Source organism: Tiliqua scincoides, chromosome 4, assembly GCF_035046505.1.
Source record: "Tiliqua scincoides isolate rTilSci1 chromosome 4, rTilSci1.hap2, whole genome shotgun sequence".
NCBI lineage: Eukaryota > Metazoa > Chordata > Lepidosauria > Squamata > Scincidae > Tiliqua > Tiliqua scincoides.
Window position 1 is genome coordinate 83,403,621 of NC_089824.1, and position 12,299 is coordinate 83,415,919.

General features: G+C 41.9%; 1 protein-coding gene across 1 annotated transcript in view; it reads right to left on the bottom strand.

The window, feature by feature from the left end:
- Positions 1-953: 953 nt before the first annotated feature.
- The window catches only part of MYLK4 (myosin light chain kinase family member 4), a 71,385-nt gene continuing 60,039 nt past the window's right edge, over positions 954-12,299 (bottom strand). The window contains exons 6-13 of the mRNA XM_066624462.1: positions 11,198-11,309; positions 10,657-10,750; positions 9,271-9,380; positions 7,334-7,475; positions 5,125-5,195; positions 3,748-3,876; positions 3,440-3,592; positions 954-1,050 (exon numbers count right to left, since the gene is read on the bottom strand). Coding sequence (XP_066480559.1) covers positions 954-1,050; positions 3,440-3,592; positions 3,748-3,876; positions 5,125-5,195; positions 7,334-7,475; positions 9,271-9,380; positions 10,657-10,750; positions 11,198-11,309 — 908 coding nt within the window. The remainder of the gene's footprint in view (positions 1,051-3,439; positions 3,593-3,747; positions 3,877-5,124; positions 5,196-7,333; positions 7,476-9,270; positions 9,381-10,656; positions 10,751-11,197; positions 11,310-12,299) is intronic.

The window sequence follows — 12,299 nt, forward strand, 5'->3', positions numbered from 1 at the left end:
ACATAGCATCAAGTTATTTCTACATGTCTGATCTAACAACTTTGTGGCACCAAACACATGATTAGCATGATTCTTTGCATGCTAAACAATTGAGAATTTGTGCAAATTGGGCACTCACAGGAACATCATACGAGAAGTCAAAATTTGGGTTATGGGCTGGTATAGCAAGCAACAAGAACATAGAACCAGTCAAGAGGTAGGATACTCTCACCCTACAATTCAGTTAAGTAACACTGTCATGGAATGTTAAGAGGAGAAGTTATGTTGGGAACAACAGGATTCCATCAGATGTTCAGATGTTCCCCCTGCCCATGTTCAGTGAAAATATGAAAGTGGTCCTGCTCACTGGTTCTCCCCCTGATGTCAGCGTGGCTGCTAACTATGTCCCTGATGTCTGCATGTTCACCTTGTTGGTGAAAGAGTTGTACACACAAAGAGCTCTTCCAAAGGGTCAGAAACCCTGATTGACTTAGGTTTCTTCATACTGTGGAAGAGCTATATGCCCATAGAGACTTATCACACAAAAGGCTAATGTACAAATGTTGGGTTACGCACATATATATGGACTAACAACTTCAGTAGGGCTAGCAGGCATGGTTCTGCACCATTCATTCCAAAAAATTTGCTAGGGCATGCCTGGCAGAATCAAATTTTGAAAAGCTGTTTGTGATGGGCAGCACTGGCATGTGCTGTATCCTAGCCCCCTTCTTGGATAAGATCTGCTGACATGGATCAACTTAGACTTGCGCCACTGATTTAGCATGTACAGGTCCAAGTAGACCCATTGCCATGGCTGGGGCAAGGGAATAGATGTTGTATTTGAGAACTCCAGCCAGCAAAATTCCCATGCTGAATGTATGCAAGTTTGCTGCATCAGTGCAGGAACAAGAGAAGAGCATGTCTAAAATACGTCTCATTTAATGGCAACAGTGGCATAAATACAAAGAACAATTCTATTCAGTTCTACCAACCTGAGTTTGGAGTTTGTGGTGGAGTGTTTGGTCATTCAGCCAAGGATGTTTTAAGCATGCAGTTGCACTTATCCTCCAGCTAAAGAGGAAAAAAATAGAAGGTTGAAATGTAATGGATACATAATGACTGTAGCTTTCAAAATGTTTGTGTCAGAAGGGTGTCTTAATACAAGCTGGTAGTCAATCAGTGGCAATGGATAGCAGTAGCTTGGGACTTTAAAAGAGCTCATGTTCCATAGTGATCATAAGGATCAAACAAGAAGATTCTCTTGACTTTGGTGCATCAGTGATAAACTTATGATCACAAGGGTGTATCAAGAGATACTGGTTGGCAACCTTCAGTCTCGAAAGACTATGGTATAAGCCTACAGCACCTGGTATTCCCAGGCGGTCTCCCATCCAAGTACTAACCAGGCCTGACCCTGCTTAGCTTCCGAGATCAGACAAAATCAGGGATGTGCAGGGTAACTATCAATTGTGCAATTCCTTTTCCTTAGACACATGGCAAAGTATGAGTTGGAGCTTCTAGATTTTCTGCAAAACATTTATCTTCAAATTGGCTTCTTGTGGCCAGGGACAGAAGGCGCAATTCTAACCCACTTTCCAGCACCGACATAAGGGCAATGCAGCTCCTAGGCAAGGAAACAAACATTCCCTTCCTTTGAGGAGCCTCCGTGAGTGCAGGATGCAGCACATGTCCTTTTGGCACAGCTGTGCCAGTACTGGAAAGTGAGGCAGAGAAGGGTAAGTCGACGCGAATATTTACTGACTGCAACTGAGATTTTATTAGCATAATAAATGAATAATGGTTGATAATAACAATAATACTTAGGGCCTGATCCTATGCTCTTTGCCTGTCCCATTGTATACTGCTGCCATAATGACTGCTGCTGAAGCCTGCAAGGCAAGTAAAGCAGGCAGAGGTCTCCTCAGGGTAAAGGAACATTTATAGTGCTATGTAGTACCCTTGCAACCCTGATGGGTCTACTTCAGTGTTTCTCAACCACTGGTACTCACTAGACCCCTACTGCCAGGAGCAAGACCAGGAATGTGAAAAATCAATCAGTGGTGGAGGCTCAGATTGATGGGCAGAGCGACAAAGCATGCTTTTCTACACTCAAAAAAGCCCCTCCCCACCCATCCTGAGCCTCTTAGTGGTGTTTGTTGCATCGCGACTGGCTTCCCAACCCAGAACAATCTGGCTTTGATGTCATCACTAGTTACATCTGGTAGTACTTCCAACAGGTGGACCATGTGAAGTGGTACAGTGGAGTTCAAATGTTGAGAAACACAGGTATACTTGGATCTGCACCAACTCAATTGCTGGCACAGAACTGAGGAGATCCATTTTGGGCTCTGAGGCACAGGAAGGAGGATAGGATCCAGCTGCAGCCTCTACCGTCTTTCCCGCTCCCTCATGGGCCCAATCTGCCCTCTGACTAACCTTCTCTCTGCCCATTCATCCCCACTCTGTCCTCACCCTCTAGAAAAACCTCCACACTGAGCTGCAGTTTACTTATCAGCAGGTGCTCTTCTTCTCATCCCACCAGCATGGAGGTCCAGCATCCAGAGTGCTGGCCTTTCTGTCAGTGTCTCACTCATTCTGGCTGCTGCAACATGCCTTACAGCCCAGTTGTAATTATCCTTGCCCAGGCAGTGCACGAGCGAGTGGCGCTGCCCAGGCAGAGAATTGGGCTGCCCATATTTGTAGTGCACTTTCTGAGAGTGCAAAGCTCTTCATTTGTACTATTCTGAGGTAATATAACAACCCTGTAAAATAAGTAAGGGCCCGATCCTATTTAACTTTCTGGCACTGATGCAGCTGTCTCAATAGGGCATGCACTACACTACATCCTGTAGTGGGGAGGCAATAACAGAGGCCTCTTCAAGGTAAGGAAACATTTGTTCCCTTAATTCAGACTGCATAGGGGCTGCAGCATTGGATAGGATTGGGCCCTTTGTATTATTATCCCTGTATTGCAGCTGGGAGGATGCTGAGATGGAGTGGCTTACCTAAGGCTACTACTTCATGAGTTCATGGCAGAGGAGAGACTGAACCAGGAAAGTCCTGATTTGCAGGCCATGACTTAACAACAGTGATACACTAGCTCTCACAGATCTCAAAAAAGAATCACTAGCAATAGCCACTGGAAAAGACACCATGGTATGGAAAAGGAATTTGAGTTGCTTTCCCCCTGCTAAATATAAGTGGACACCACTTTAAAGATAAGGAATCACTTAAGCATATGCTAAATCCTTTCCCATGAAATTAAATGAAAAATTCTTAATTGTCACATATGCCCTTGTTTGTTTCACTAGATTTCCACTGTAAGGATCTTCATGAAGTTCTCTGGAGCCTACCAGATGACACTAATAAAGACTTTAGAGATTTAACAAACATATACATATGTGAGAATAACATGTGGAGGAGGAGTATTCTAAAGTCCAACAGTTAGAAAACTAATTACCTTTTTTCTTTGACAAGAAGCTTAGTTATGAAGTCTTTCGCTTCCTCAGACACACGGTCAAATTCTTCATCATCAAAATCCCATCTACAAGCCATGATGTTGTTCAGTGTCTCATTATCATCCTCGCCCAGAAATGGAGATAATCCAGTGAGTCTAAGGAGGGAAAAGGCAGGAAAAACTCACATTGTGTAACCCGAAATTAACTTTCAGTACAAACTAGACACCTACATTTTAAGCAAACATTTGGTGGCAACTCTAGCTATAATTTTCATCAACATCAATCATAAAAGAAACTTAGCCCTACTTACAACATGTAGGCAATAACACCTACACTCCACATGTCAGTAGGAAAGGAGACAAAGTCATAGTTCACAACTTCAGGAGCCAGGAATTCTGGAGTGCCAAAGTTGACCTTAAGTTTCTCTCTTGGTTTGTATCTAAAAAACAAGAATGAAATCCATGACAACTAATTACAACAAGGATGATTTCTATAACACATGCTTATGATTTCATTATTAGGACATTTCAAATAAGTGGTTGAAGGAGTGTGGTAATGGACAGTGTGATGCCATTAGACCATGGGGTAAATTTTCCTACATATTAGAAAGGTGAGAGCTTGGTTGAGGGCTGTCGATGCTCTTTTCAATGCTTAAATTCGGAAGAGGGAGCCTGCCCCATTATTATTATTATTATTATTATTATTATTATTATTATTATTATTATTATTATTATTATTATTATTATTATTATTATTATACTTTATTTTTACCCCACCTTTCTCCCCAAAGGGACTCAAGGTGGCTTACAAAACAAGGTTAAAACAAGTCAAAAACATAATTTAAAAGCAGATAAAAACATAACATTAATTTTTGTGATGGCCTCTTTAGCTACTGCTTTATTGAAGACATGGTTAACTATAAGGTGATTTGACTAGAACTGGGAGGAGTTAGCAGACAGGGCTTATAGTTTTCATTAATGGCTCTCCCATCTTTTCTCCCATAATATGAGCACTGCTTCTGTTTATTGTTATGTGTAGTTCTACTCTTAGGAAGTAAAATGAAAAACAAAGGAACACTTTTAAGGAACTTAAACTCAAGTTAGCAGATTATTTGATGAAGAAAAACAAAACAAAACATGAGAATCCTGCTATAGGAACCAGAGAATGTTAATTTGGAAAGATGGCATTTACTCTGAACACCTCCATTCATTCACTATAGCTTTTCTTGTGCCAGTTTAGCTCCCTGCATTCAAGTCTTAGGATGGGAAGAAACAGAATTCACTGGGAGGCAGGAGAAGCACTGGATCACTCTTCTGGTTCATTAGCAAAACAATCTCATGCACATCTATTCAAAAATAAGGGTCAACAAGTTCAGTAGGGCTTACTCTCAGGAAAATGAACATAGGATTCCATGCTTAAGCATTTATATGCCTTGCATGCAAAAAGCAATCATTTCAACCTTCTGTATAGCTGGTAAAGTGAAAAAACCTACTCAACAGAAATGCTACTGGCGTCATCATCAAATGTTTCTATACTGGATGAACCAACAATCCCCAAACTTAACTGTCTTCCAGTTGCCTACCTAGAATTCTTCTTATTCTGCTGTTCCTCCCAATATCACAACAAATGCAGTAGGCCTGGAATTGAGGAAATGGGAAGTGCGGGTAACATGATTAAAACAACATACCTCCTTGCCAGTCCAAAGTCAATAATCTTTATTTTATTTGCCTCTCGATTGACACACAGGATATTCTCAGGCTGCCAGGAGAAAGAAGAGCATGCAGTTATGTGAAATGGTAAAGGCTTTGAGTGAATTGCACTAGAATCAGCATTAAAAAGATGACTGAGTATAAAAATATGCATCTTGGTGTTGGCGTCTTGAAGCAGGTTAGCCTCTGTCGCTATCTCATGTTATAATCATGCGGTAATTGAGGCTGGGAACTCTCTGCCAGTGCAGCTTTTCCCTCTCTGGTGCATTTTTGTTTGACATAATGCAGCAACTCAAGATAAAAAGCTCATTAGTGAGCTTTCAGAAAGGGGAATTCAAGCACTCAGGCTGAGCTTCAGGAAGCTGGTGTTGTGATTTTGCAGTCCATAATGAGCTGATATTGGGAAATTAAAAAAAAAAAAAAAGCTTTGCCCCATCTTTGAAATTGAACTGTCAGTTCTGGACTTCTTAATTCACTGCTCCTCTCCACCCAGTAGCTGATATATGAATCCTGGGCAAATCAGCTATACACTTTTCTCATATATAAATGAAGTAGGAGGGGGTTAAATGAATCTGGATCATCAAGAGGCAAACCACCATTAGCAAACTCTGTGTCTCCACACTATTTCCTCCCCCCCAAAGCATTTCCTTGCTGGGTTTTTGTTGGTCATGTTTGCATACAACATCAAGTTAGGCCTTAAAGTTGAAATATATTCATAAAGCACTTCTTGGATATCAATTTGCTTTCAGTCCTGAAATATGAGTATTGAGTGTTGGGAGAGTTAGGACAGACAAAAGAAAATATTTCTTTACTCAGCATGTGGTTGGTCTGTGGAACTCCTTGCCACAGGATGTGGTGATGGTATCTGGCCGGGACACCTTTAAAAGGGAATTGGACAAGTTTCTGGAGGAAAAATCCATTATGGGTTACAAGCCATGATGTGTATGTGCAACCTCCTGATTTTAGAAATGGGATAGGTCAGAATGCCAGATGCAAGGGAGGGCACCAGGATGCAGGTCTCTTGTTATCTGGTGTGCTCTCTGGGGCATTTGGTGGACCGCTGTGAGATACAGGAAGCTGGACTAGATGGGCCTATGACCTGATCCAGCGGGGCTGTTCTTATGAAAAGATTTTTATTCTAAATCCATGTACAGGCCATTCTCAATTTACACAGTGAGGAAAACAAAGATGTCAGTAAGGAAACCAAGAAAGTAGTAAGTAGCAGCTCTGTGAATGCATTTACTTTCTCTCTTGTTCTGTCTTCTGGCTTCAGAGGAGACACCCTTCCTCAGAGGAAGCTGCCAGTATCTAACAGAATTTCTCATTAGCACTATTTAGCTGTTAATTGACTGCATTATTTTGAAATTTGCCGGCATAGATTAGACTGCCGATATTAATTTGCAAATCACACCATCTCAAAAATGTGCAAATTAAGACTGTGTTAATCAAGATCTGCCTGCACTCAAGTTTAGCTTAGCAAGGTTTTGCATCAGACTGCTCATGGACAAATTTCAAGCGATATGTGAAGCTGAACACTAACTTGCTGTTCATTAAAGTCCTTTTCAGAAGTTTCTCTCCCCATATTTCCCATTGAGTGTTCACATGTTCACTGTCAGCATATGCTGAATGTGCAAAAAAAAACTACTTGGAATTCTTCATGCATTCCATGTTGCCTATGCAAATGCTGAATGCGCAGACAACTTGGAGTGCGGCTAGTGGATATGTTAATGGGGATCATGGTTAGCCAGTGTGGCCCCCATTCCCAACCCACACATTCAATAACTGCAGGGAGAGTAATTTTGGAAAAGACCTTAAGTCACTGCAAAATCAATAATAATAAAATTTGTGGAAGATAGGACTATCAATTGCTTCTAGTCATGATGGCTATCAGGTTACCAGTTATAGAAAAGCAATGGTGAGAAGGGTGTAATCTGCATACCCTCATATGAACTTCCTAGAGGCATCTGATGGGACATTATGAGAAACAGGATGCTTCTTAGGTTCTTAATAGTTAAAAAAGCTTCTGCAAAATCATCTTGAGAGAACAAATACCAGAAAGGATATGTGCCATCCATTGTAGTTACAATTTGGTAAGGGCCAGTGGCCCTTCAGTCTGGTAAAAGTGCTTCAGAAGATATGACAAATAGTCATGTTAATCATATGGGTGGTATAACCAATGCTTAGTACCTTCAGGTCTAAATGAAGAATATACATTTGATGCATGTGCTGAATCCCTGCACAGATCTGCTTTATGAACAAGATGGTATCCATTTCAGTCAAGCTGCAGTTGTCATCAATAATTCGATCAAACAGTTCTCCTCCCTCCACACTGAAAAAACAGAATCAAAAATTAATTTTTCTGAAGGATATCAGTCAAATAGGCATGTGTCTTACATGCAAAATTAAAAAAAACTCACATTTCACAGACTGAATTTCTGTGTAAATTTGAAAAGTTCACAAAAAGTATTTATTTTAAGATCACATTTTTTAACGTGATATACAACCCAATCCTGAGCTGCCCATTCTGCCGGGACTGCCTTGGCGCTGAAACGGCTGCCAAGCAGCTCCTCGGGGAAAGGGGACTTCTGTCCCCTTCCCCTGGGTAAGGGATGTAGCCCTGCAATGGGGCTACTTGATTCCACGGGAGCCCTTGGGCTGCCATAGAATCAAGAACCTCTGTGTCAGGCTGAGCAGCCCAACATAGAGCTCAGGATCCAGTGGAATAAGCCAGCGTGCACCATTTAGGATTGGGCCCATAGTATCTCCCCTTCCAGGGACAGGATGTATTATATAGTGGGTCCATGCGAATAAAGGAAAGCATAGTGATAACAGCTCAATACGTTTATTCCATCTTCGGAACAGAACCTAGCAATGAATCTGACACAAGGCAAACACCCCTGCCTTTTATAGCCTTTAGCTCCGCCCAGACTCCCTATGATTGGTACAATTGAAACATTCACTAGAGGGCCAATTGGATGGTAGGATTTTGATCCATCACCCGATTGGCCAGCCATAAGTCTGGGCCAATCGGTTATGCAGGATTTCGATCCTGCATAACTTGCATACATAACAGGATGACACAAGGATATAGAGGGAGGGGACAGATTTCATGAACATCAGTTCAGAGATTATGGGAATTAACAGAGGTAGAGAGCCGAGTAGGGCACTTTTTCCTTCACTCTATCAAGGAAGTCTGTCTTGGCCTTCTTTAGTTTTTGAGAAGCTGGGAATTCTTTTCACATAGCTTGGGATGGTTGTCAGTGCAGTTGTGAAGCAACTTGTTTTTTAAATAGATGCGTGTTTTTTTTCTTCAGTAGATAGGCTTATTTTTTTTTCTAACCAGCCCTTTACTGACACATTGCTGCTATTGTGAGTTACTTGTATTGATGTTGTTTTTATTGTAACTTGTAGCTTTTACAAAAATGGGGCAAAATTGTTTTAAATAATAATAATAAAAAAACACACATTGGGCAAATCAGTGGTCAAATTATGAAACATCGTGGTTGCTCTACTTTAAGTGCAGTTATGGTTGCAGTCAGAGAACCTAGCACATATATATGCTAAGGAAACAATCCTACTACATATGCATGTGTGGAATGTTTGCTCTTTCGAATGTAACTAACCTTAACATTGATAGTACTGTTTCAGTTGTTCATAGCCAGCATGCTAATAACCGCTGTCTCTCAGTTGCCCCGCTCAGCAGAAAATTAACAGAGAATTTTTTCCATGGATTACAAATAGCATTGATCAATGTTGATAAGACTCTTTCTTGAGAGCTTGTTTTTCCTTATAGCCTACTGAATCCAGTGTCCTCAGCCCTCCCTATTTATCCCAAGGTACACACATTACAGAACATGGAGGATATGGGGGGCAAAGTGACTGTGCAGACTGTAGAGATTAGATGCACATTGAGGGAATCTACAGTTTGCTTTCAGTGTCCATGATCCCATAATGTTTGTACCTTCGGCCAGGTTTGCAGGGCTGAGCTGATTGGTTGCTGATACAGTGGGGCAGGAGGAGAAGAACAGAAAAACACATGGTGTGAACACAGCCACTGTCTTAAGATCATAATAAATAAATAAATAAATAAATAAATTTTGAAAAGATGAAAAGTGGACACCTACTATTCCATAATGAGAACAATATCATTTTTTGATTCAAATGCATCATACAACTGAATGAGGTTCACATGGTTCAACTGGTTCATTACGTTGATCTCATTTTTTACTTCATCCTGTGAAGAACAAATGACCAGTGTTAAATGTAAGAAGGACTATAAAAGAGATTGAGTCTCCCCTTATCACTTGAACATGCTACTGCTCACAATGGGCCGCAAACCATCTCTGTGTAATAGAGCAGTGTTTCTCAACCAGTGGTACAGGTGCCATCAGTGGTACAGGTGCACCCGTGCTAATTGTGTAAGAGGCACTTTTTCAAGTGGGTGCTCCTTTTTTTAGCAGGGGGAGAGTAACTGGCCCACCTCACCCCAGCACTGTCTGTAGTGGCTGCCTGCTGGTATTCATTTGCATCTTTTTAGATTGTGAGCCCTTTTGGGGCAGAGAGCCATTTAGTTATTTGATTTTTCTCTGTAAACCGCTTTGTGAACTTTTAGTTGAAAAGTGGTATATAAATACTGTTAATCATCATCATCATCATCATCAGTGGTACTTGAGGTGGTATCTGGTGGTACTCGAGGGACCCCTGGACATCTGCTGCCCAGCAATGAGACCAGGAATGTGACACAACAAAAAGCGGTAGGAGATTGGTGGGCAGAACTCGAAATCATGCTTTACCATGCTCAGAAAAGCCTTCCCATCCACCCTGAGCCTCTTACTGGTGTTTGTCACACTGCACCTGGCCTCCCAACCCAGACGTTTTTGAATGAATTGAATTCAATTCAATAGCTTTACTTTGGCCAAGCTCAGCCAACACAAGGCTCCCTGTCAAAGTTGACGCAGAGGTTGGATTCAGCTGGATTCCGTGGGCCAGCGCACATCCCTGCGCCAGCCCAGCTGACTCTCGAGGAGGTGCAAACGTGCTTTATGGCATGTTTGCAACCCTCCTGGGCTTTCTTGCACCACCCCAAGGGTGACCTACTAGAATTGTACCCTAAATAAATCATGACAATAATTTATCAATAACTTGCTTTTTGATTTAAAAAAAAAACTGAGAAAAGGAAATTACAAAAAGAACAATGTCTCAATTTCTCTTGCATATGAAAGAAATGAGAAATAATTTGAGAGATTTGTGACAACCAGACAATCTAGTTATAGGCTATAGACCTTGTAGACAGATTTGAAGAGCTAAAAGTGAGACAGAAATTAAGGTTCACAGAGTTCTGTGCACCAATGTGTCAGCACTGACAGCAAAAATGGAACCCCACAGAAGGCAGCAAAACGAGCAGGTGCCACTTGATAGACCTTGCACAAGCAGGACAATAGCTTAGGTTTATAAAACCTCATGTGGAAAGTTCTACTGCAAGCTACTGTTCACACCCAAGTCATTCTTACCTTTTCCTTTACACCTCTTGCTTTTATAATTTTGGCAGCTAATTTGAGACCTGTCGATTTTTCTTCACATTTATGCACCTGGCCAAATCGTCCACTGGAAGGGAAAAAAAGCGAGAGGAAAAAATTGGTGATTCCAGGACTGAGTCCAGTTGAAATGTTTTAAAATTGTTTTTATTTTTGAATAGTTGAAACTTAGCCTGTACTCCACTAGAATGCATTCTTTGAGAACTATTTCTGGCAAAGGTGCATTTGAAGGATCAAAATGTACTCTGTTTTGTATTGCTTTCTGCTTGTGTTGACCTAACAGCTTCTTAATTTGCTAGTTTTGAAGGAGTAACATGAGGGATCAAATTTTGATCAAATTCAAAAATTTGATCTCTTGACTATAGCCTGATTGCTGCAGTTCAATAACAGATACAGTCAGATTGTTGGTCCACATCTTAGGTGCACTATTGCATGAATTCAACTACAAGCGATTGGCAAACCAAACAGAAAACAAAGGTTTAAACATTTGAATTACAATGCCTTTTGTTGAACTTACCCGCCCAAGACGTCACCTTTGTGAACATGATAAAAGCTGTTGATCCCTGCATTTTTTGCTGAGACAATCCGATGATCAAAAGGGGCTGGAGGAGGTGGGCTGTCATCTACAACTGATAAGATAATGTTAGTGCCACACGTGCAACAGAGAAGTGTGATACTTATGCATCATTTCCAAGAAACAAGCTGTATGAGAAAGTTAGGCTCCAATGCTATACACATTTACCCGGGATGAGCAGCCCAATCCAGAACAAGGTCCCCTGCAGCAGCACTGATAGCACGGCTTACTATGTATCCTGCAAGGGAATTTAGCAGGTGGAAAGCCTTGCCCTGGGGCAAGCCCCACCCTGCACCACAGATCTACTCAGACCAGCAGCAGCTAAATCACTGGTGCCAAGTCTGCTTTGACACATGTTGGCAAATCAGGCACAAGTAGGGGAACAGGATGCAGCGCACCAGTGCAAACAATCCCACCTCTGCCTGGGTCTGATCTGCCCACCGCCTGCTGCCACCTTACCCCATTTCCTGCCCCTTTCCACTCTACACTGTTCAGCGGGAACTTACCATGGTTGGCTCGCGCTGCTCCTTCTGCCAGCACTAACTCCCCCCCCCCATGTTGCATACCTAATTGCTATACTGTTGCAAAGTGCTTTACAGCATTAGAACCAGTGCAACATGCATTCTGCCAGTGCAGAGGCTGGCTAGGATTGTGTCCTTAAGTCCCATTGAACTCAACAGGACTTACTTCTGAGTAGATATGCATAGGATTGTGTTATTATCAAGGCCTGAGAGTGAAGTCCAATGATCACTATTGGTTTGGTTCATCCATGAAATGGTAACCTTGGGTGGTGCATTGGTAAGGGATGCCTGCTGCCATCACTCCTCCTCTTCCTCATCCTCGATCTAGCCCACTAATCTCCTTTCTGCAATACCTGTGCTCTGTTTCCATCTTTCTTTTCAAATCCAGGGAGTAGAAGAGGAGGAAGAGTGTTGGAGGTGGTTGCAGCCAGCATGCCATTAGGTAAGGGAGAGTGGCTGTGCAAGGAGGGTGGCAGCATTTGGCACACTACTTCAGGTGCCAGGAGGGCTTAGACCAATCCTGG